Here is a 26,469-nt window from a genome sequence, read left to right as displayed (position 1 = left end):
GAGAGAGAGAGAGAGAGAGAGAGGTGGGTGGAGGTGTAGGGCCCTGGGTTTGCGGGTGGATTTGTATGCACTGTGTGCCTTGCAGTGTCTTCCGAGGTCCACAAGAGGTGCCTTTTTTTTTCACCAAGAGCTGAGAAGTACAATTTCCATGCGAGCACTAGGGCATGCAGAAGGGACTTGATCAGGACTTCACAGGCATATTGATAACCATGTAGACCTTGACTTTTCATTGCACCAAGCAACATTTACAGGCTTTGGATTTACTCTGCTGTGAGAGAGGAGGAGGAGGATGAGGAGGAGGAGGGAAGATCGCTTGAGCAGAAAAGAAAATGAATGTTGATGATGCAGCACTTGTGTTAAAAGACATTTATTTTTTCGCGTTCCAATGCTTTTTTTTTCGCCCTCAAGTTTTCTGATAGATTTTTAATGTGGTTTGCGACATGACTCAGTAACCGTAGTAAATATCTCTTAGCCTTCAGCTCTGCTTGTAATGTCTGTCAGTGTGTGCTTTCATCCAAAGCTTTTGGCAGGAGAGACCCTTGTTCAGAGCAGCTTTAATCAATCTCTACTGACAAACAGAGAGAGCGATAATAGCACTGACTTACAACAACGTCGCATCATTATATCCCCGAAACGCGGAGCGTCGGGGATGTAATGGTTTTGCGTGCGCCGCCGCCGCGTCCGCGTCCGCCGCCGCCGCGTCCGCCGCGTAAGGTCTTTCGTGTTAACGCGATAACTTTTGAACGGATGTTTGGATTTGTCCCAGATTTTTTGGGTGAATGCTCTAGGGCAGGTTCATGAACTGATTCGAATTTGGAGGTCAACACTTTCAAGATGGCTGAATTCAAGATGGCCGAATTTTTGTTTGGTCCATAACTTCTGACCGGGTGGATGGATTTGTCCCAGATTTGGTGTGTGAATGCTCTAGGGTAGGTTCATGAACTGCTTCGAGTTGGGAGGTCAACACTTTCAAGATGGCTGAATTCAAGATGGCCGAATTTTTGTTTGGTCCATAACTTTTGAACAGATGTTTGGATTTGTCCCAGATTTTTTGGGTGAATGCTCTAGGGCAGGTTCATGAACTGATTCGAGTTTGGAAGACAACACTTTCAAAATGGCGGAATTTTCATTTGGCCCATAACTTCTGACTGGGTGGATTGATTTGCCCGGTAACACCTTATTTTAATGGTTCACCATTTCAGTGAATCTACCATATTAGGTACAGTGTAATAACCAATGTAACAATATTTAATACCATGTAATACTAGTGTAATACCAGTGTAACAATAAGCAATATCAGGTACAGTGTAATAACGAGTGTAACAGTATGCAATACCATGTAATATAGTGTAATACCAGTGTAACAATATGCAATACCATGTAATACCACTTGAGCACAAACACATGATGTAGGCTAAGTAAAAAAATTACATTGTATTAAATGTTGTTACACTGGTTATTACACTGTACCTAATGTGGTATATCCACTGAACCATTAAAACAGTATTACCATTTGCCCCATTTTTTGCTTCATTTTCACAATAGTCGTTTGGTTTTAAGCCTATGCACGTCATGTCACGTCTGTATGTATCATATACGTTTACGAAATGGTGGACGGGAGTGGTAGGAATGATGGGGGACTGGAAGCGTCGCGTTTCGGGGATATACCTTAAGCAGTCGAAGGCGACTGCACAGGCAGTCTAGTTGAGTTATAGTTTCACATGCTTCCCACACAGTCAGAAGTTCCCATTCATAGTCAATTAATTTAATCACTTTTGTATGGCATGGCATATGTTTGTGTTTACACTTGCATGATCGATGCCATGAATCACCCGTGCAAGGGGGCAGCCCCCAAGGAGCAGCAGTGTGGCGGGACGGTACCATGCTCAGGGTACTTCAGTCATGGAGGAGGATGAGGGAGAGCACTGGTTAATTACTCCCCCCACCAACCTGGCGAGTCGGGAGTCGAACCGGCAGCCTTTGGGCAACAAGTCTGACACCCTAACCGCTTACCCATGACTGCCCATCGTATTCCCCTCCATCAGATCACTGCTGTAAAGTGGAGAATTCCAAAAGACACACATGGCTGAAAGGTCTAAGAAGCAGCTGATGTGTGAAAAGAACATAAAGCAAAAACTCGCTCCAAAGAGTTTGCTCCAAAAAAATAAAGAGAAAAAAAGAACAGTATCCAGTGTGCGGTGTTTGATGAACTTCTCATATTGATCACGTTTTCCTGCCTTACACCTGCACCTGGATAGCTGAGGGGTTGTGCAAAAGGACTTTCATGCACATGAAGCTAAAACTATTTGTAATTGTATTTGCCTTATCTGCACAAATCAGTCATGCTCCTTGTCATACAAGGTTAAATATGCACTGATGTTTTTTTTTTTTACACTGAGGTATTTCTGTTTTTGTCCCATTGTAGTTCGATCTGCCATCAAGGCCACATGTTTTGGGATTCCAGCCGTCTGCGAGTGTGGAGTTGGTGCCTGTGTTTCCCCGCGTGTACCGCACCGTCCTCCACCCGCACCTCAGGAAGGGCTGGGTCGAGAAGAGGAGGCTCCCAGAATATAAGGTGAACCCTCTGAGGGTTGGATATGACTGCAAACATCTTTACTCCTAGTAGAGTAAGATACATCAAGCCCGTATTTTTCCTGGATCCATGTGACGTCAGGTGAACTCCCCTTTAGGAGACCTTAGGTCAGGTGACCTTTGGAGACTTTAGGTTAAGAATAGATAAATGGAGTTCCCCTACCACTGTAGATGGCGGTAGCGCACATGTTATGCAAGCCGTCACCAAATGCCACAGAAAGAGAACAGGAAGGAGGGGACTCTGAGTGTGTTGCAATATGCGACCTTGCCTCCTCCACACTTTGCGCTTGTCTCCTCGTCCCGCCTCCTGGCCCCTCCTCCGTGGAGAAAACGATAAAGTTTCCCAGCTGTCAGCCTAGCCACAACAACTTTTGAGGGACTGTTTTTCATTCACCATCCCAATTGCAAATGAGAAAGAGCTTTTGCAAGATATTGAAATATAATGCTGTTGTCAGTGATATTACTTCCTGGTACGAGGAGATAAGCAAGTGGAGGAGGCAAGTGGAGGAGGCAAGGTCGCATATTGCAACGCACTCAACGCCTCCTTTGGAGACCGAACTTGAGCACACCGCTTTGCATTGGGTAGGCGGAGTTTGGTGTATCTTCATTTTTTGGGGTATCTTACTACCAGAAGATGGGGTTTGGGATATCTTACTCTACCAGAAGATGGGGTTTGGGGTATCTTACTTACTCTACCAGAAGATGGGGTTTGGGGTATCTTACTTACTCTACCAGAAGATGGGGTTTGGGGTATCTTATAGACTCTACCAGAAGATGGGGTTCGTGGTATCTTATAGACTCTACCAGAAGATGGGGTTTGGGGTATCTTATAGACTCTACCAGAAGATGGGGTTTGTGGTATCTTACTCTACCAGAAGATGTGGTTTGGGGTATCTTACTCTACTAGAAGATGGGGTTTGGGGTATCTTACTTACTCTACCAGAAGATGGGGTTTGGGGTATCTTACTTACTCTACCAGAAGATGGGGTTTGGGGTATCTTATAGACTCTACCAGAAGATGGGGTTTGGGGTATCTTAATCTATTAGAAGATGGGGTTGGGGTATTTTACACTACTAGAAGATGTTTGTTGTCTGTGAAGATTCTCATTCATCCAGATCCAGGTCATCTTAGTCAAAGTTTTAGCTGCAGGCATCTTGGGCCTCTTTTGAAGCTTGATAAATGACGTTGTTAACAGTCAGACTTCTGAAGTTGTGTTTTTGAAGTGGGATTCAGAGGCTTTTGGTTTGTGTTCATAGTATGGCTCTTGGAGGACTTAATAAAATGTGAAAATTTGATGTGGCCCCTCGAATGACAAAGGCTCCCCACCCCCGGACTATAGCCTCTGTTCGTTTTTCTGTCTGTTTCTGTGTCCTCTCTTACGATGTGCATAAAAATGTGCTACTTACATTGAAATGCAAGTTTACCTGAACAATACTCTACGGTAGATACGAATCTTGATATTGGGATTGGACGAATCATCTTGAGCAGGGGTCCCCAAACTTTTTTCTCTGGGGGCCACATTATCGTTCCTGACTGTGATCAGGGGCCGGGATCAATCATGTGGGCTGTGTACTAGGCCTCTGCCTGTTACAGCCATAAGTTATAGCACAAAATAATTTATCATTACAAGTGATTTGCAAAAGAAGAAAGCACTTCACTTGTTTTTCAATTTGAAATACCACGGGTATTCCTTTTCATTTCTAATAACCATGTAAAAATAGCAAGGAAAGGATAGAAAAATATGGTGATTGACAGTTTATAAATGATACAATAGAAATGGTACACTGTAAAAGATTTCAAGCTGAAATTTACAGCTAATTGATGGGGAATAATTGCCAGCAAATTGTTTTAAATTTACAACAAATTGCAGAAAAAAAACAGTTGCCAGCAAGTCGTTTAAAATTACAACACTGTTCCGTTTTCAAAACTGCTCTGACCATGGCACATGTCCTGCCCCCTCATCCGCCCGCCTCCTCCCGCCTCCACCCCCGCTGCCCGCCTCCATGTCTGAGATGCCTTCAACATAGTATCGTCCCCATCCTCCACCATGACTGAGATAGCATGGTACCATAATGCCACTCTGCTCTAAGCATATTCGTCTACAAGTTCAGCCTTGCATGGGTGAGGCACAAATAATAAATCACTCAGCATAGTGCTGTCACAGTGACAGTGATAGTTTCCTCAAGAGGACTTTCATTTATCAAGTCATCTCAAAGGGGGGTTCAAAAACAGTCACAATAAGGACTGTATGGATATGCATTTGTCAATCCAATCAAGTGGCCTAAATTTAATATTATGCAAAAAACACCATAAAACATGCTATGCTACAAGATGGCTCTCAAAAGATGAAACAACTAGTGATGGCCATTTGACTCTCCTGATTCGGAGCGTGTTTCGAGTAATTGAAAAAAACAAAAGACAAAGCTTGTTTCGGAGCTTGATTCGTTGTGCATTGATCACATGATTAGTGACGTTTGAAGCTTCGAAAGTCACGTGACGACTCGAGATGGAATTGAAAGGGTTGCGCATCGAAGCACAGAGGGTCGAAGTTGCTTCAAGAGTTGTGTGCGATTGCGGGATTGTAGTCGGAATAATTCAACGCAGCGCCATGAAAGCAAAATCGATGAAAGTGTGCTCTACTGCCACTGTAATTTGCCCTTTTAAAATGTAGCAGGTAAAAGTAAACAGCCATTATACAGTGATTTGTGTAAGTCCGCCCATCTTCAACTGTTTTGGATAACTTGTTTTTCTAACTCCAAGTTGACTGACCTGTGGTGTAGTGGTTAAGGTGCTGCACTCTCATTCATTGGGTTGCATGTTCAATCCCTGGTCTAGGCTAGTCAATGAAATGAGTTTGAAGTTAGATGGAGTTAGCGGCATATATTATAGAATTATATTGATGTGTCTTAAAAATATCTGTAAAGGGTTTTCCAGGATAAAATATTCCAGTTTTGCAATGTAACGTGGTAAATTGTTAGGAGATTTTTATGCCCATGAGTAGGCCTAGTCTATTGTCACAGTTCAGTGACTAAAATACACAATGAAACCCATTAACTTGTAATCAAAAACCAAACGTGAAGGCAATCGTTTTTTTTTCTTTCCAAGAATAGGCCATACATTTATTTATTTGAGCGATTTTTGGTTAAAACTGCAATTCAACGTTTTTGCCAGCAGATGTCATCATAGAGTTTGAATCGATTCAAAGCTCGAACCATTTTTCGAACCAATTCCAATGAAAGCTTCAAAGTTTCAAAAAGCTTCATTTTGCCATCACTAGAAACAACCCAACCAGTTAACCTGTCAGGCAGCCAACCAGTTAACCGGCCAGGTAGCCAACTGGCCTTGACAGACTGGCTGGTTGACTGACCAGCTGCCTGTCCGATTCACTGGCTGGTTGACTGGCTGCCTGGCTAAACCAGCCAGGCAGCCAGTCAACCGGACAGGCAGCTGGCCAGTCAACAAGCAAGGCAGCAAGCCAGTCAACTGACCAGGCGGACAGGCTGTCAGTCAACCTGCCAGGCAGCTAGCTGGTCAACTGGCACTATGCTGTCAGCCACCCTGTCAACAAACCAACCACTCATCTAGTCGGCTAATCAATTGATTGCCAATACCAGTGAGCGCCAGTGAGTCAGGCGCTATGCTGTGCCATTCAGACAAGCAACCAAAGCAGTGTGACAGTCCAGGTTTATATAGTGGGGCAAGTGAACCATGTGACCAGAGTAATCAGGCATTGGGCAGGTGCTGGCAATCATTGAATCACGGCATGAAAGTGATTAGTAATAAAGTGAGGCAAGGCACTAATTGACAGATTGGTTAGGTATAGAGTGTGACAACAGAGTAACAAGAGAGATCTGTATCAAAAAGCTAACAAGTTCCTAGAATGTTCCATTCATTGATGCTCCTGCTCTAGAACTACAGTTTAAAAACAGACTGGGCTCCTTCTAAGATAGTGTTTAAAAAAGTATAAGGATATTCTTAAATGGATTGGTTTTGGCCCTTGTTTAATGCACATATCAAAACTTCAGTTCCAAAAAGTTTTCATTCTGATCCATGTTTATAAGTAAACATTCCATATATATGTGGAATTGTCTACACAGTGGTTGGACAAAATAACTGAAACACCTGTCCTTTTAATGTGTGGGAAGTTTCATGGCTCAAGTGGGCCAGCCTGTTGGCCAATCTTCATTAATTGCACATTGCACCAGTAAGGTGAAGTTGAGTTGAAGTGCTGGTGAAAAGTTACCAGCTAATTGTTGTAAAATTACAACAATTTTGCTGGCAAAAAAGTTGCCAGCTCATTGGTGTGAAATTAAATTAAATTGCTGGTGAAAAGTTGCCAGCTCATTGAAGTAAAATTAAAGCAAATTGCTGGCAAAAAAAGTTGCCAGCTCATTGGTGTGAAATTAAATTAAATTGCTGGTGAAAAGTTGCCAGCTCATTGAAGTAAAATTAAAGCAAATTGCTGGCAATAAAATGTTGCCAGCTAATTGTTGTAAAATTACAACAAATTTGCTGGCAAAAAAAGTTGCCAGCTCATTAGTGTGAAATTAAATTAAATTGCTGGTGAAAAGTTGCCAGCTCATTGAAGTAAAATTAAAGCAAATTGCATGCAATAAAAAGTTGCCAGCTAATTGTTGTAAAATTACAACAAATTTGCTGGCAAAAAAGTTGCCAGCTCATTGGTGTGAAATTAAATTAAACTGCTGGTGAAAAGTTGCCAGCTCATTGAAGTAAAATTAAAGCAAATTGCTGGCAATAAAAAGTTGCCAGCTAATTGTTGTAAAATTACACCAAATTGCTAGCAACAAGTTGTCAGCTAATTGTTGTGTTCTTCCAACGCAAACACGGGAAACTTCACAACATACAGTCTTTGAAAATAATGGTCCTGGGCCATTCCATTCCTTCTCATGGGATTTTGAGATATATTCTGTTGCCGAAGCCATCAAAAAGCCAAATTGAACCACAGGGGGGCTGCCACACCTGAGCATCGTTTATGCTCTATGACCTGCCCATCGTCTGTATAAATGGACAAACCATCATTGGCTTCTCCCATGCCCTTTTAGCAGAGAGAAGCCCGTTTTGAATTGCACTGAGCTGAAATTAGCACACCTGGACGTCATTTACAATCAGCTGGCTCATGACCAAAGAAGGTAGATTGGGTAAGCAGTATCACTCAATGGAAAATGCATTGGCCACAGTGTAGTAGTTGGGGGCAGTCGTGGCTCAGTGGTTAGAGCACTGGGTTGGCAACCCAAGGGTTCCCGATTCAATGCCCGACCGGACCGCAGCTGAAGTGCCCTTGAGCAAGGCACCTAACCCCCACACAGCTCCCCGGGCGCCACTCAGCAGGTAGCCCACTGCTACGGACTAGTGTGTGTACTTCAATGTGATTCACTTGCCCAAATGGGATACATGGAGAGAAAGAATTTCCCTTAGGGGACCAAAATTGGCTCCAATCCAAATAGGCTCCTATTGTCTTCGTAGTACAAGGTGTTGCTTTAATGCCATAGAACTAATACATTTATGCTTAATGACATGGTGCACATGGTCAGTGTGTGCGATGCCATGATGGACAAAATTTGTACTCCACAAATTTGGTCGAAAGAGAATATCCGGTTGTCAGTGCTCAGTTTGTGGCCAAATTTACTGCAGCTGTCGGTCAGCATTAATTGTGGGGGATAATTAAGGACAGGTGACAAACATTCACTATTGTATCCTATGACCTGTTCCACACTTTACCATGCTTCCAATTTGACCATGGAAGAAAAAAATTGGACTCCCCTTGCTATCATTCCGTACTACGCTCCGATGATGTCTGTAAACCCTCCTATGTCTACCTCCTTGCTCATGACCAGGTGTGTGCGATTGAAGAGTTCAAATCAGTTCAAATCCTCTCCACCTCTATCAGGCCTGTATGCATGTTTTAAAAGCATCCAATCAGAATGTGACCTGAGCTCCATAATTTCTGCATGTGGCTTTGCATACATTTGCATTAGGACAGCAGCCCTGACAAAACAGATCTTTACAACAGTATGATGTAAAAAGTATTATGTGCTGCTGTACATTTACAATTGTGAATTGTACTCTATATGATATCCCACAATGCATTGCACATTACAACAGTGAATAGTAAACTGGTATATACATCTTCTTGATGTAGAATTCTAATGTGAAATCACGACAATCTTTTACAGTGTAGGCCTGTTTATATTACAGTGAGATGAGAAACTATCAAGACAAGAAACTTCTGGTGATTCACACTAGGTTAGTGAAAATAAAACTGTAGGAAGGCCTGTTGATAAATATATATATATATATTTAAGAAGTATATTTTATCATTCATCATTTTAGCTCATTTGTACTTCTGTAGATGCTGTTGTTTGCCAATAGACCCGTTCAGTCACACCAGAGATATTGTAAGGATATTACGAGAGACTAAACTTTTCTGGGTGGTACTGCACTCTAGGGAGAGTGCAGACTCCATTCAGAAAGAACGGGCTGCTGCGCTCAGAGCCGTATCTCGACAGCGGCCACTAGGAGAACTGCAGGCATGGGTGAAATTGGGAGTGCTGATTCTGTTTCTGTATGTAATACTGGGTGACAGTGCAGACACTAAAGACACTAAAGACACTAAACTGCCGTTCTGAAGCGTGTACGTTGATAAAAAATAGATTCCGAAAAGTACACTTGTTATGCTATTTTGAGAGGGAAGAGGCTGTTCCAGAAGCATAGGAGATGTTTGTTGTTACAAGACATTAAACTACTGACTGGACTGATGACATCGCCAGGAATACCCGTGTTCGTGGTGCCCACTGCATTTCTGAGGTTAGCGCGAGCATCCGTTATCTTATTTCGGAAAAAAACACCTGTCGAGTCTCTGTACAAGTGAACGGAGCATGGACGGTTTTGAGGCAGAGGTGCGCATGCAGCCAAATTACGTCATACCTGTTTACAAACTCTAAAGGGGTCTATAGTAGTGTTTGTCACCGGGGGCGGTACAGCACCCCAGGGTGCGTTGGGGATCTCTAGGGGGCGTTGAGAAGGATACAACTGAGAGGGGGCGGTGATTAGTTGCCATTGGGGGCATTAGTCCATTTACTTCTCTTTTTTTAAAGTATTTTTTTGGGGGGCTTTTTGGCCTTTATTACGACAGGACAATATGAAAGGAGACAGGAAACAATTGTGAGAGAGATATGGGGTAGGGTTGGGACTTGGGAATCGAAACTGGGTCCCCGTGGGCATGTACTTACGGCCCAACTGTGGGGGGCTTAGTGTGCTGCGCCACAGCGCCCCCTGGTCCATTTATTTTTTTTAATACTGAGATGGGCGTTGTCAGTCTTATGATGATGTCAAGGGGGCGTTGGGAGGCTTGTGATGAGGCCAAGAGGGCGTTTGTTCAAAAAAGGTTGAGAACCACTGGCCTATAGCCCTTCTGCTTGTTTTATTTGTTTCGTCTGTTTGTGTGTCTTGTCTTCATATGTGCGTAGAAATGCACTATTTGAAATTGAAATGCAGGTGTATTGTATTTGACATGCAGCCTCACTGGTGTTTTACAGGTCTACCTGTGTCCTGTATTTGACATGCAGAGCCGCTGGTGGTTTACCTGTGTCAAAGGAAATAAAGAAAATGCCACACACTCTGCTCCATATTTTATTTCAAAGTGACGTTTCGTCCGTCTGGCCGTCTTCAAACTCCAAGTTTGAAGAGTGTACAGCATTTTATTTATTTCCTTTGACATTTGTGTGCACAAGAAACCAGCACCTCAAGAAAGACTTTATTGGTGTGGAATACTTTTCTACAGGTCTACCTGAACAATACTTTGGCTCTGGAGACCACCTGGTTCGCTCCTGAAGAAATGGGAATTTTCCAGCAGCAAGAGAAGCCTGTGCTGGTGACAAATCAAATGGCAATGAGGATATCTAGGCCAAACACTGCCTCCAGGAACCTCCACACGCTGCTGGTGTCACCGCGACGCATATCAGGTCTGTGTAGGAATTTATCACCACCCTTTTCAACACACACACACACACACACACACACACACACACACACACACACACACACACACACACACACACACACACACACACATCCACAACCACACACACACTCCTTTTCGTACCGGCTGACCACCTGAGCTGCACCGTTAATGAGGAGTTTTTTGTATTCATTTATTACCCTGGTTTCAACCATAGCTGATTCGATTTCTTATTTATGCATGGATGTACGGTATGGGTATTTATTTCCATAGAGAATTATTATTTATATATTATTTACTTATTTTTGAGAAAGTCACAGCAGCGGCGTACAGGAGATAGTGCCAGTCTGACTCTGACCCTGACTCGTCTCCTCTGTAAAGCAGGAGAGTTATGAGGCCATCTGTGTGTGTTGTTGTGTGGGGAGTGTGGTGGTAGGTTCAGATGGGCTACATTAAGATGTGGATGAAATGGATCCAAGTCTGAACTGCGTGCGTGTGTGCGTGCGTGCGTGCGTGCGTGCGTTTGCTGTGGGAGTCATGTTTATTGGAACGAGTCCCAATCAGGGAAGGAATTAATTAACTAACAGTAGTCAATCTCAAACTTTTATTGAATCCCCCTGGAGTCTCCCAATGCCCCCTCGACCACATCATAAGCCTGCTAACGCCCACCTTATTTCCCATCATACTGTATATTCCATCATATATTATACATAAATATAAATACATAAATATAATCCCGTCATATATACATTTCCTCTATGTGCTAGTTTGTGCTGTTACACTTGCCTGGGTCCACTCATAATTCTTGTGAAGCACACAATTTTGCATTCAAGTCATATTTGTTATGTTAATGGTGCATGTGGGCCAACTGTAATGCACATTAGAAATGATCTCACGCCACATAAAATGACTTTGTGGCCCACCTTTGGCTCCTGGGCCTTGAGTTTGACACCTGTGATGGGTCTTATTGGATTAAACACGGAAAACATGATCATATATTATCAAGTAACCGTCATACAGTATGCACACAGTGCCATAGAGTTCCCAGAGTTCACCCTTGTACATTTTCACAAAATGGAACAGCTTCAGAATATTTGTGTGGGCGTTATTGATCGCAATGATTCCATGAAGATTGGAACACAGTTTCCAATGAAAGGTAAAGGTAAAGAATGCTCTCCTGACAGTATGTCAAGGCCAGCTGTATTGGAATACCCACATGCCCCATATAGCCGGCTGTCACTGGTTTTCATACAAAGATCTCAGGTCAGAAAAATGTCATACCTCTTGGGTGAAATGATCATGGAGCCATGTTGTGGTGTGTGAAGACTGGCTTATGTGACAAGACAGGTGAAGGTTAAATCATTCAGGCCTTTTTTCCCCTTGTGCAAAGCTTTCTCCTCTCCGTATGCAGCTAATGATTCGAGGTAGCAAAGAGTAGCACCCAGGTGAAGGGTGGCCTTTCTAAACCTTGCTAATTTGGTGCGAAACATTGCACATGAGCAGCAACCTGTGTAAAACTGCATGTGTGGTTTGAAAGTGAGGCCCAAGGCCAGAAACACATTCTCACAGGCTCACAATGTCAGAATGCATCAGCCTCTCTGCCACGAAAACACTGAAACACTGAAACACTTCCCATGTTAAGTCCTGGCTGTTGAAAGCCTGGGGGCAGGGCTGTGTTGAAGACAGGCGAAGGATGCGATTGCACCCAGCCGACCGGAGGTGTGGTGATGGGCATGTATTGCACTCCTCACCGTAATTAAACAATCAATTACACGTCTCTTTGATTGAGTGCTTGTCTGAGCGCTGCGGTTGTTGTAGGGCCACTTCGCATGCTGCAAGGGGAAGGAGGATCTCTCAGCGTAACGATCACACGTGTCTGCTGGCAGTCGGTTGGCTGACCACTGCTCTCTCCCTGGTCCTGGTTACTTCAGTCTCTCCAGGGAGTCCTTATTGGACTGCGGCGAGCTCGACAAGGACAAAGCTCCTGATAGTTTCTCCTGCATGGGTAACCTTGACTACATCAACACCTTTTATGCACTTTGGAGCATTGTAGGCCCGGCTGAACTGTAATCAGTTTCCTCTGCCATAGCTTATTTATTTTTTTACTTTGAAGCTCGACGTACAGTCGCCTTCGATCTTCTATTATCACTTCTGGGTATATTTTCTTCTCTCAGGTGGATCTTTTTTGTGATGTGAGGAGATGAGGGGATTGATGTTCAGGCTAATCTGATGCATTTCTGGCTGTTCTTGTTTACCTCCCTCCCCGGTTTGTTTACCACTAGAGGTAAAGGAAGCAAAGCAAGTGGTGCACATGCTGTGCATGGGAAGTAGGCGAGCAGAGCAGTAGCACTCCAAATGAAGTCATTACTGTGGGTGTCCTAATAATTGAAGTCGGCCGGGCCCCAGTGAAGTGGAGCTCTCCACGGGCATCATGCATTTTTAAACAAGAGCGTTATTACACCCACAGATTGCCATTGCTATGAAACGGTATGAAACGGCCGGTGAAACCCTGGGAAGCGTTCGAAGTCCTGGTGTGATGATCGCTAGCAGAGGTGGCGTTTATGGCAGTAACGAGTGCATTACAAGGGCATGCGGGAGGAGAGGAGAGCTGGGACCAAAAGTTGAGGGGAGCCGGGCATATGTGAAGCATGTAGAGGCAGCAAATCAATATTTTATCTGCGTCATTATCGGCCTATATACCACCCTACCACCACCACTGTGTACAGGGATGCCGAAAGGGGGACAAAGGGGTCACTTGTCCCGGGCACAGGGAGAATAGGGGGCCAGAATTGGGTCCTCATTACATTGCATGTGTTGGGTGAGGGGGGCCTTCACATGACCGGCCAAAACTGTCAGCGGCCCTGAACCCGTATCTTGAACGTAAGCCATCCGGAGTGCACAGTGCAGGCGCAGAGGCGTGAGAGAGTGCGAGCACACTGGCGTGTTGCAGGTACTTATGCATTCATGGCCAATGAGGAAACACACAGAGACTCAGAGAGAGCGGGAAAACTTTACTTGTTTCTTTAATATTTTATCAAATGGAAATTTATTATGTTTTGCTCGCTGGTTCACGACATGCAAACATAACACTACACACAGAGCTGTTTTGTTGCCTGTCCATCACGAAAATAGAAAAATCACGCAACCGTTTTTTTCTCTCTCGCAAAAACATGCTCCAGCTGAGCATTTGCCATTTCAAAGCGGCATCCATTTTCCTTTGCATGAGAAAATGCTATGTATCAAAAAATATTCCAGCCCGTATGTGCCACAGGAGACAAAGGTAGCTGTAATTCTTCCTGGGAATAAGGTGTGCATTCAAATCATGTGGAAGGTACTTTCTATCACACAAACATTCAATTCAAGCATATCCTGACGGAAAAGGCATGGAAAAGGCTCCTCTTTTTGTTTGTGCTGTGCTATATATCTCTAGAGTAGCCTTTTCAAGGGACACTTTGGATTTGAAGGAACAGTCCATTACATGTCATTTGATGGACTTTTGTTTTGGTCCTGTCGGAGTTTGAATGCACTGTCCCAATCATAGATATCTCAACACTGAGCGAGTCCTAATGTTATATGGTGACTTTGAATTGTGCATATAGTGTATGTTTACTTACCTATATAGTACATGCACTGTATACATTCAATGAAGTGCTGTGTAATAATTGAAGGTACCTCTTGGAAATATCTGTGGTCCGAATGGAAATATGTGGGTTGCATAAAGACAATAATAATACATCATAATAATACATCGATCGATACAAATAGTTATCCTCTGCCATTGTTTTATCACAATTAGATACAGTATATATATTTTGAGGAAGCCGTTTTTGATCCTGTCTTTGCACCGTTGCCTCCTTTAGTTTATCATGGCTGACACCACCACCACATCCTCCGTAATAACCTGCAATGTTTCACTCCAAATGAAACCGGTCCAGTCCCTGTCTGATCCATTCAGTGCGTGCCAGTCTGGCATTTCATTTCTAAATTCTAGTAAACAAATGTCTGTGTCTTGGGCAGACTGAGTGGCCATTTCCAGCTCTGATGGACCATTTTCTCTCAAATCTCATCTGACATTGGACGCGTTTTAAAGCATGCTATATCTCATCCGCCAGGAGATAGGCCGTGTTTATTTCAGGCACTTTATTTGAGGACGTATTTGGATCTTTTTTTTGTATTCCAGCTGATATGTGTGATTTTCCCAACGACTCCATGCATAAAGGATGTGTCTTACAAACACAGTATGCTAACAGTAGTCAAACCAGATTGTATAATGCAAATAGAACATCCGGCATCTGAACAAAGACTCTGACCAGTATAATATAATTAGTTATTCATGGATATGAAATTATTCTTTTTCACACAGCCCTTGGAGTTTTACAATCTGCAAGGCCTTCAATGAAGCTGGGAATGAAGCTAAACTGTGGCCAAGCAGGCAAACTTGACAATGGTGTAAGTAAGGGTTAACGTTCGGCGAGAAGGTCGCTACCGTGGAATAGCAGCACGACAGAGAGAATCTTTAGACCCCGACGCGGAGCGGAGGGGTCTTGTTCTCTCTGAAGTGCTGCTATTCCACAAAGCGACCGACTCGCCGAAAGTTAACCCGCTTATTATATGGATATACTTAAATGATTCACACATGCGGGGACATTTCTTTAGACCTATTTAATGTTAAGATTGTTGCTGCGCAAAACAAAACAGTGCCGTTGTGGAACACCGCTAGGCAACAGCTAGGTAGGCTAGCCAGGACAACAGGTGTTGTCTATCACAGCAGCTGATTAGAGTGACAAAAGACCGGACCCCCTGCGGAGTGATATGAAACATTCGCTTTAGCCACTGACTTGTATACAAGCCAGTGGCTTTAGCAGTGAACGTCTTGTTGCCATTGACAGCGGTAGCCAGGACAACGGGTGCTGTCTATCACAGCAGTTGATTAGAGTCTTGTTGAAAAGTCGCTTTAGCAGTGAAAAGTCTTGTTGCCATTGACAGCGGTCTGTTATAGACCAACCCGTCCGTTATCGAAAAATAACAGACGTCCGAACGTTGGGGAGTCCCGTTGAAATGAATGGAGCATTCGACAGATGACGTCACAACCATATAATAAAGGCATATAATTTACTTCTCAGTTGTACAAAATGCATATTAGTCTTGTGTAGTGAGAAAGGTCATATGCAGGAAGTGCTACGTGCTGTTTGCTATCTGAGTTTCCTTTTCCCTTTACTGCTTTAACACAACCAAGATGTTTGAAGTTGTCAGACCCTAAAGCTTTGTGCTTTAACTCAGAAATGATACTGCCTTCTAAAAGGGCCATCTTCCCACAGATGACTGGCCACCAGAACACCCCCCCCCCCCACACACACACACACACACACCTTGAAATATCTCTCATTGCACCACATTTTCAACCTCTGGATATTGACCTGGGTATTAACGGGACCTAATGAAATGTGAAAAGTCTCTCTGAGCTGAACACCTCCAACCCCCCCACCCCCCACCATTGTCAAGAAATTGCAGGCAGGTGCTGGAAAATTGAGACGAGCGTTGATTGGTCGATTTGGGATGAACCAGTGAAGCGTTGTGGTACTCTCTGGAATGCCGTAGTGTTTCTCTCTCTCTCCGAGGCCTTAGGAGACTCTGAGGGCCCATCACCGGGAGCTGGCCCTCTAAACACCCTCTTATGAAGACTATTCATGGCCCAGGTCTCTGACTGTGAAAAGCCAATATCCAAAATGGGAAAGATATGGAAAATAGATTGATTGCTTCATGTTGAAAAGAATTTAATAACTGGATTGAATGCCATTCACCTGTAAAATAGAAACCAAAGACAAGACACCCAGAAATATTTTTTTTTCCAGAAAAAAAGGCAGTTTATTTGGATGGAGGTTTCTACTGTTGGAACATACGGTGTGATAGTGACACCTTCAAGGTGCACTGTCTGGGATGGTGACCAGAGTAGGTATTGCAACTATGCTGCTCATTGAAACTGTGCTGCCTATTGTCACATTTGATCTTTTGACTAAATAATAAACTAATATTTACAAGAATGACATTGACAAGATCCACCTTTTCATGTATGAAAAGGGCTACTTTCCCAGTTGTAATGGATACTTAGAATTCGATGGTGGCCGTAAGTATTCAAGAAAAAGAATGGGCAGCATGAATTCTGGGAATGAACTTCTGAAAATATTACACAGTGACACCTTAAAAGCGGGATATCTGCAGTGTACTATATGTGGGGTAGCACAACGCAACACTGAGCCCTCTTTCAGTCTGCACAACTTGCACAGCATCATAAATACTGTATTTCTGTGTACTTTCTAGTGGCGTGCGTTGGCACTGCCCTCACGATTCGATATGATTACGATTTGGGAGGTTTCGATTCGATTCGATCCGATCCGATTCAATTCTACAATGCATTGCAATGCATTACATTTCTACTGAAAGCAAAGCAAATGTTTTATCAGTCATGATGAGGCAATACAAGTAGTAGTCAGATACTGAGCACCAATTTATTGGCTGTTTTCTGTATCAGTCTTGCAGTTTTCAATACTTTGAAGTTCTTTTACTTAATTTAACATTCATTTGCCCCCGAAATATCAACGGAAGTAATTGAATTGAATTGCCGCACTGAATTGGATCACCCATGCCCCGCATTGCATTGCATCGACGAATCGATTATTGTTGACACCACTAGTACTTTCGCTGATCTGAGAATGTTAGTAAGTAGAGCATGTCACCCGTAAGTGATTCTCTGCATCTCAACGAGGGTGAATCGCCTCGCATACAGTTTGACACCAGTTCAAACCCTGTTAGTTTCCAAGCCCATAGAGAAGTATTAATTAGCAGCTGGCCGGCTTTGAAGCCTATTGTGTAGCGCTCACTAATCAGAAGACGCGAGTGCTTTTGCCCTTTTGTGGAAAACCCATATTTCCTTCTTTGCCAGGGGAAGAGCTGTGTAGTGTAGTGTAGTGTGTGGTGTGTGTTGCAGTAGAAGATTGTAGTGTGTGGTGTGTAGTGTAGTGGAAGAGTGTAGTGGTGTGTAGTGTAGTGTTGTGGTGTAGTGTGTGGTGTGTAGTGTAGTGTGTGTTGCAGCAGTGTGTGGTGGTGTATTCTCCTTCTGATGAAGCGAGAGCAGTCAGTGTAATCTGCTCTCTCTGTGAGGTGGAGCACGACTACAGCCCACTCCCCTCAACTCCACAACCCCCCCAACTCTCCAACCCCTCGACCCCTCACATGCCCCACAACTCCCACTCCTCCTTGTCAGCCCCCTCCACCCTCCCACCTCTTCCCTTGACCCTTGTACATATCATTACCCACCCCACCTTGTCAACCCCCTCCACCCTCCAACCCTCTCGACCCTGGTATCATCACCCCCCCTCCACCTTGTCAGCACCCACCCCCTCGACCCTCTCATCATCACCCCCACCCATCTTGTCAGCCAGGGCTCTCAGCTCCCTCATAGATTAGTGTGGGAAAGCTCATCCAGGAATAGGTTTGTGCTGATCCATTTTTTTCTGTATTACAGTGAACAAAGGGTCTTCGGCATTATCATCCAGGCTTTGTTTAGGGCGGCAAACACTTCTCATTACTAGCCTGGGGTGGGGAGAGGGGTGGGGTGAGGTGGTGTAGGGTGGGGTGGGAATAGGGTTGTTGAAGGGATGGGGTGGAGGTGCTTTGCAGAGTTGCAAGTGAACATAAAGGCGCTGTGAAAATAAAGACGAGTTAAATAGAAAGATTTGCCCTCGGAGACTACGACAACGCAGCACAGATCCTTTTGCCAGTTCATTATAGGGGGCTATGCAAGGGGGACCTACTGAAGGCACAGCAACAGCAGAGAGAGCAGTCACTCTGATGGATATGCAGTACAGGAGTTTAGTTGGAGAACGGAGAAAAGAGATGCCAGTATAATGTATACAGTACATGAGTATAGTTGGGGACCAGAGACGAGAGAGGTCAGTATCATGTAGGCCACTGTATATACAGTACAGATGTATAGTATGTGGAACAGAGAAAAGAGAGGCCAGCATATTGCTCCCACCTGCAGCTTTCAGCACCACATATGTAATGGACAGCTCCCTTGTGTTTCAGCACCATGGTCATAATGGAGTGCTCGCCTTTGTTTCAGCACCACATACATAGTGGACAGCTCCCCTGTGTTACGGGGTGCTCTGCTTATTGTCAGCATTAGTGCTGAGTGCCACACTCATAAGCAGAAATACACACAAAAATAACACTAAAGACTACGTGCTGCTTCTGTTCAGACACTTTTTTCCCATTGCACTGTATGTCACAAGTGCTTATACTGATCTATCAGAGACTGTGTCTTATTTCGAGGTCTAATGAAGACTCATAATATTTTCCTTGACTGACATGGGACTGGGATACGTATTGGGGAACAGTAATTGCCACCCTAGAGAGGTAGAGGAAATGCAGAAACTTCTCATCTCTTTGTAACTCTCTGAGTAATTTAAAAGACAAAGATGTGCGTTGGTGTTGTTGCTTTTTTTCTCTTTTTGTTCTGTGGCTCTCTCTTGTTTCACAAATTACAAAACAGAAGAAGACACATACAGTACAACCAAAAATAACGTCATCACAACAAAGTGTTAGAACTAAGGACATCTTCAGTAAGGATTCCTATGCAGATTATTAATGCCTGGAATACATTTAGTTCATTCATCTTAAATTATACACTGTAACAAATAGCTGTTAATTTAGGGCAATTCTGCAACAGCATTCTACTGTTTTTTGAAAAAAACAGACAACTACTGTGAAAATACTACTTTGAGTCAAGTATTGAGCATAAACAGTAAGTACTGCACAATAGCAGCATTGGCCGTTGTGGAAGCAACCAAAATATTTAAGGCAGCACCATTGAAACCCTATCATCCTCCACTTGTCCGTGATCGCCATCAAGCTGCAATAGCCTACCACCTGAAGAACTTAAGTCATTCTCACTGGTTAAATATTCTCTGATACTAACAAGCATTAAACAATTTCTAAAGAAACTACAATACATAAAAAGTGTTTGATACAGCATATTATGATGATTTTCATCACTATGATTTTGATATGAAAGTGTGAATGGCTGAAACATTTTAAGAATTTGAACACTCTTGCAACAATCAGCCTCTTCTAAACCAATCTGCTAATCAGTGCCTGGCCTCACCTGAGTAGGGCTGTTATGCCATTATTCAATTACGGGCGTCACCTGCCAAGGTCCTGATGACTCTGGTCACATGGTACTCTTGCACCTGTATATAAATCTGGACTATCAACACTTCAGTTGCTTGCCTGCCTGCTGGCTGGCCTGCATGGCACAGCATAGCACTTGCTTGCCTACAAGCTTGCTTACATGCTTGCATACTTTCCTCTTTGTGAAAGCTTGCTGTATGTGGCATCATTTGTGGCATTGTTGCATATAATGTGCCTGCTGTAAATTAGGCATTGCTTTGAGAGCTAGCTTGTAGTGCTGCTTGTTTGCTGTGCCACTTGGTGCAAATTATTTTTTTAAAGACTGACCAATACTATATTCATCATTGGCTCATCAAGAGATACAGTAAAAAGCCCACCTCGTAACATAGCACTGCGTACTCTGAAATTTTATTCATGCCCACACTTTCAAAGGACCACCGCCAACCATTTTCTCAATACAGCATAGCGCCATAGTATCATGCTCAAGGCACTCCAGTCATGGTGAACGATGGGAGGGTGGGGTGGCATGGCCAGGGTACCACAGTTATGGAGAATGATGGGTGGGGTGGGAAGTTGCCATGGCCATATTCATGAATACTACTATGACCCAGTATTTGCCTGTCATCACACAGTACAATTCAACTTTTTAACTGTAATGTACTGTTATTTTACTTATACTACTGCATAAATATTGTAGAGCACTTTTAGTTTAACAATACTAATACTGTGAACGTTCTGTAGAGTACTTTTATTTAACAGTTCAATTGCTGCTGAAAAAATGTTATATACTGTGATACATTAAACAGCAATGAGCTGTATTTGATTTTTTGTGTGAAATAACAGTAGAATTACAGGTACATATAATTGCCAGTAACTGCCGTTATTTTGCAGGGAAATTTTCTTAGAGTGTACCTAAAGAGGGTTTTTTTGTCATAATCACACATTTGGATTGAGGCCTAAACCAAAACCTGGCTCTTCTGTCAAAAGCATGTTGTCGTCACATCGGAAATTAACAGCATTTCACAGCCTCAGGTTTTTGTCGATAGATGGATGTGAAACTGATGTTATTTTGCTGAAATATTTTGACACTTGGCAGGAGTAGTTTGCAGCTGAGTTTTATTATTGTAGACTGATACCCTACGAGGCTCTGTTCTGCCTCTGTCTGTGTGGTGACGCAGTCCTCTGCTATCTCTCTTAAAACACATCTGTTTCCAGCACTTGGCCAGGAAGGGTTCACACCACAGTAGAGTTTTATAATGTAGACTAATACCCTACGAATCCCTATCCTGCCTCTGTCTGTGTGGTGACGGCAGGGATCTCTTGTGTTTCGCCTGGTCCTCTTCTTCTTCTTCTTCTTCTTCTTCTTCTTCTTCTTCTTCTTCTTCTTCTTCTTCTTCTTCTTCTTCTTCTTCTTCTTCTTCTTCTTCTTCTTCTTCTTCTTCTTCATCTTCTTCTTTTTCTTCTTCTTCTTCTTCGTCTTTAAATCACATCTCTCTTTGCAGCTCCGCACCGCAGTGGCTGTGGAGGCGCTGCTCGGCGCCGCATGAGCTGCGTATCCCTGGTGTCCTCATTCTAGTGGCACGATCTTGCATGCTAACCACACTCTCTCAGATCTACCCACTCGCCCCCATTAGATAAAGTGCTGTTCGCTTTGGGTGGGTGCCTGGCTGTGGATAAGGGGGTAGAGGGTAGGGGGTGGAGGGTAGGGGTGGACTGAGTGTGCAGAAGCCACATTGTGATTGTAATTGTTTTAGGATGTTGTCGCCTCCACCACAACTTCTTCTTCTTCTTCTTCGTCTTCTTCTTCTTCTTCTTCTTCTTCTTCTTCTTCTTCTTCTTCTTCTTCTTCTTCTTCTTCTTCTTCTTCTTCTTCTTCTTCTTCTCTCTCTCTCTCTCTCTCTCTCTCTCTCTCTCTCTCTCTCTCCATCTTCATCTCCTCTCTTTGTATCTGTTTCTGTCTCTCCTGCAGAGTGTTTCTTTTCCTCTGGCAGTGGCAGGCATCAAGGGGAATGATTATGATGAGAAGCACAATACAAGATCTCCCCTGTTTTTGCAGAGGATTTATGTTGCCCAATCCGCATCAGAAGTCTATCCTTAGGACTAGACCAATTTTCATGGCAGTATGATATTATCCACAATACAGAGGCAGCACTTTTTGGTGAACTTTTTCTATATTGTGGAGATATATTTTTCAAAGAAACTCTTTATTCTAGGCTGGATTGTTTCAAAGTCAGTATTGTTGCAGTGAGGGAGTCTACAAAAATATTGCTTCTATTGTCAGTCCTTTAGCACTGTGCTCCCAAAACCCCATATAAGCCTCCGGTTCTTTACTGCTGCTGAGATGATCACAAATGAACTCTTGTGCTACATCCCAAATGTTCCAGAGTGCTATATGAGAAAAAAACTGGAATTGAAATTGTTTGTTTCATTTAATACAGAGTGTTATATGAGAGAAAAAAATGGTTAAAATAGTTTGTTTCATTTAATCCATATGTTCATGTGAATGTGTGTGTGCGGTGATGGCACATTCAGCTTGTCGTTTTGGGTAGGGTGCGCATATCCAAAGTCACTTGTTGCAGGTGCCAGACAAAAGCGTTTGACAGTTTAAGAAGACAGGTTTGTACTCTGTGGAATAAGCTAAAAAAAAAAAAACGTTATTAAATTAAAACAATGACATTTCGATGAAAATGTTATTGTTTTAATTTAATACGTTTTTTCTTGCTCATGCCGCAACGTGCAGACCTACCTTTTTCAACTGGCGCATTCAGCTTGCCCATATCAGCCATTAGTGTGGAGTCTTGTTTACAGTCCCAGGTCCCAGCTTCTGTGGTGAAGCTCTGTGGTGCAGTGATAGATGACTTCACTCTAATAGACCCATCATTGAACTGAGGCAGGCAGATGAAATGGGAGGATACATTCTCGGCAAACGTTGTTGACAGCTATTTAATTGGGGGAACAAAAGGGGAGGGGAACACAGTCACTGGAAAGGGACAAAAAAATATCAAAACACAACAAAAACAGCAATTTGCGGCAATTCGGATAATAAAAGGCCAGTTTTGTTTCATGTGACTCTCATGCAGTCGCTATAGCCACTTTCGTTTTTTTTTTTAGCTTTACTCAGTTAAGGGCAGCCGATATTTAAAACACCTCTATTTAAAACCGATCCAGTAGTGCCTGGTTGTTTGTTTGATATGCAGGTGCTTGCTCACTCTTCTGTGCCGGGCTGCTTTTTTGTTTTTCCATATGCTGGTGCCATTTCCCATCCTTTGCCATTTGCCATTCAGCATCTCTCTATCTCTCTCTGTCTCTGTCTCTGTCTGTCTCTCTCTCTCTCTGTCTCTCTCTCTCTCCCGACGCTTTGGCTCCTGTTGGTAAAAGCCTCCTCATTACTGTCCCCCTATTACAGTTGTCCTCTCCATCAGAAGGACAAGCCAGAGAGTGTGTGTGTGGGATGTGTGTGCGTGTGTGTGTGCGTGTGTGTGTGCGTGCGTGTGTGTGTGCGTGTGTGCGTGCGTGCGTGCGTGCGTGCGTGCGTGCGTGCGCGCGTGCGCGCGTGCGTGTGTGTGTCTTGTGATGATGGAGTTTAGGGTGCTGGTGGGAGGGCAGGGCTGTCAGGCTTAATTGGTACTCAAGAGTTTGGGTTTTATAAGCGTTTGCTGCAGCTGTGTGGACTGATGTCATTACAAACTCTCTCCACTTCTCTTCAGAGGCTGGCTGGCTTTGGCTGCTGCTCAGTCAATCATCTCTTCTCTTCCTTTCTGTTCTGTTCCGTTCTGTTCTCGACAGTCGCAAGTCCTGAAAGTCATCACTGCTTCCTGGTCGAATAACCCACTGACTGCACACTGCACAGCTACCGTGACCAATCACTTGTGGCCAATCTGCCCCCCTCCCTGGCAGGTGGGCCCCCCTAAGCTGCAGCCATATCTAGCCTGTGGCCCCCCCTGGCATACATATCTAGCCTGAACGTTAATCTGGCCCTGACTGCACTGCACAGTTGTAGCATAGTGCAGTCGTCGTGATTACATTAAAGTGGCTGTGTCTATTGATTCCCGTGTCAGAGTGGTTAGCCAGACTGGGACACAAATGAAATCATTTATTTGTTCTGTCTGTTGGACACAGACTTTTTCGCTAAGTACAGTAGTGAGGGCTATGGGTATTCCAGCATAGCATGATTACTTTTACTGCGCTCGGGATCTGCCCATTCAAATGAAACTGACTCACGAGACTACGCGAGTAGTTATACCCACCAGCACACAGGAGTGATAGAGTGCAATAGCATTGGAAAGGTTAACGCTCGGCCCTGTCAGTAGCCGACATGAACATGGGAATGCCATTTCTACTGGTGAAACAAAAGACTTTCACATCCCTTAGGCACACTCACAGCAGAAAAAAACCCACAGCTACCTGTCATTTTGTTTTCCATGTTCCGAATACCCACAGAAACCCCCGACTGAATTTGTGTGTGTGTGTGCATGTGTGTGCGTGTACGTGTACGTGTGCGTGTGCGTGTGCGTGTGTCTGTGTGTCTACGTGTGTGTCTACGTGTGTGTCTGCATCTTCTGGTGGCAGGCTGTCCGGTGGCCATTAAGCGCGTGCGGAGCAGCAACAAGAGGATGGCCCTGGCAGCGGCCGCCATGATGGCCATGGAGTCAGACGTGGCCCAGGGCCCCTCGACCTCCTCCGCCCACCCCCTCCACCTCCTCTCCCTCACGCCCATCAAGATCCCCCTCCTGACAGCTCACAGGCCAGGTAAGCACTTCCTTCCTCTCCTCTCCTCTCCTCTCCTTTCCTTTCCTCTCCTCTCTCATCCTTCCCTCTCCTCTCCTCTCCTCTCCTCTCCTCTGCTCTCCTCTCCCCCTCCTCTCCTTTCCTCTCTTCTCCTCTCCTCTCCTCTCCTCTCCTCTCCTCTCTTCATCATCTCCCCTCCTCCTCACCTCTCCTCTCCTCTCCGCTCCTTGCCTCTCCTCTCCTCTCCTCTCCTCTCCTCTCCTCTCCTCTCCTCTCCTCTTCTCTTCACTCTCATCTCCTCCCCTCCTGTCCTCTCCTCTCCTCTCCCCTCCTCACAGAACGACACTCAATATTGAAACCTCCAACAGTGTATGCTAATCCACCAGTTTGTCACTGCAAAGGCAGTATAACTCATCCAAAATTCTACACCCCACCACGATTTTCAGGTTGAGCTCAGATATGGCTGTGTGATGGTTTAATAAGAGCTATAGCACTTCCTGGTGACTACTACAAACTAGATCTCTAGAAAAAAGAAACATTGTTGCTGACCAACCTCTGGGCAAAATTTCTCACAGCTTGTTGCCTTGCTTTTTCACGGCAGAACAACCACACTTTACAAGCTGCTGAAGGAGGGCGTTTTTGTGTAGTATCACCCAGTGAGCAGACGGACCGTCTTCTGATTGGCTGAGCAGGTGTCCTTTATTCCCCGGTAGCAGGACACCTATGATGTCATGCGGGTGTGCGGGCGTCCAAGTTGCTTCTTTTCTAACTTTCTGGCAAAGTGCCGTTACTAGTTCTATCGCATCTGGTTGTCTAGTCAAGACCGCGTCGTTAGTTCTATCGCATCTGGTTGTCTAGTCAAGACCCCGTTACTAATTCTATTGCATCTCCTTGTCAAGTCAAAAACCCAGTCGTCAATTCTATCGCATTTGGTTGTCAAGTCACCCCAACATTCTGAGCGCGTCCTTAGGCTATGCCTCCGATAGAGGCGCGTCTCACTAGATTAGGAAGTGGTGCCCATAGCAACGTACCAAGCGCAGTGGTGAATCTACTTTCTCACGAAGCCTTAGATCAACTTATTAATAAATTAATAAATTAATAGGCCTACTTAAATGCTGGTAACCGGGTGATAAGCGGAATAGCGGCCTTCGAGGTGTCCCGATATCAAGGGAAAATGGACTTGGCGAAGCGAACAGCCCTTCGGCTGCGCCGTCGGGCTGTTTAGAACGCTCCGCCTCGTCCATTATTTCCCTTGATATCGGGACACCTCGTCGTCCGCTATTCCATACGTAATAGTGCCTCCAAGCCGCTGGAAATTCTAACCCTGGCGCCTCTTCCAAGTTGAAAAACAAACAATTTTTTCTCCACTCAAGAGGGCATGCTTAAATCAGGGGCCAGTATGCAATGACTGAATTAATTGACCGGTTTTGAGTGGTGGTGTAGGTGGTGACAGTTCAAGTCATGCCTTTGTGTCTCTCTCTCAGTTTGCTCTTTGCTCCTTTCCTCCTTCATTTCACCTCTTCCTCTCGTGCATATTGACATAAATGATTCGTTTTTCTCTACTTTCCAACCTTTTTGTGTGTATACTCCTCATTCAGTGCACGAGCAAATGGGCACTGAGCTAAAACAGCAGACTGTGCATCTGTGAGAGTAGAAAAGAGAAGTGACGATGGCAAAGAACGAGAGAGGAGCAGACAGATGGAGAGTAGGCCAAAGAACGAAAGAATGAACCTCTACGAGGACAGAGGGAGATGTAATTACATTTTAGGCAGTTCCCTGTCGTGAATCTAGCTGGCGACATTGATTTCCTTACTGTAATGTTACCTTGAATATGGACAGAACACTGACAAAGCTGCTCCTACATTATTGTGCCTCCACCTTTTAAGACTTTCTTTTTTTTGTAACCAGTCAAAGTGTCAGTGAAACTCCCCCCTCCTCTTTGCCATCTCATCTCCTACAATAGTTAAAACCCTAATTCAGG

At 44.2% G+C, this 26,469-nt stretch overlaps 1 protein-coding gene across 1 annotated transcript in view; it reads left to right on the top strand.

Moving 5' to 3' along the window:
* LOC134466995 (transcription elongation regulator 1-like protein) overlaps positions 1-26,136 on the top strand; it is a 34,408-nt gene extending 8,272 nt beyond the window's left edge. Inside the window, exons 3-6 of the mRNA XM_063220925.1 lie at positions 2,426-2,575; positions 10,395-10,575; positions 24,330-24,509; positions 26,087-26,136. Coding sequence (XP_063076995.1) covers positions 2,426-2,575; positions 10,395-10,575; positions 24,330-24,509; positions 26,087-26,136 — 561 coding nt within the window. The remainder of the gene's footprint in view (positions 1-2,425; positions 2,576-10,394; positions 10,576-24,329; positions 24,510-26,086) is intronic.
* Positions 26,137-26,469: the final 333 nt, after the last annotated feature.

Source organism: Engraulis encrasicolus, chromosome 17, assembly GCF_034702125.1.
Source record: "Engraulis encrasicolus isolate BLACKSEA-1 chromosome 17, IST_EnEncr_1.0, whole genome shotgun sequence".
Classification (NCBI taxonomy): Eukaryota; Metazoa; Chordata; class Actinopteri; order Clupeiformes; family Engraulidae; genus Engraulis; species Engraulis encrasicolus.
Note: the sequence above shows the minus strand (reverse complement) of the source record. Positions and strands in the feature narration are given on the sequence as shown.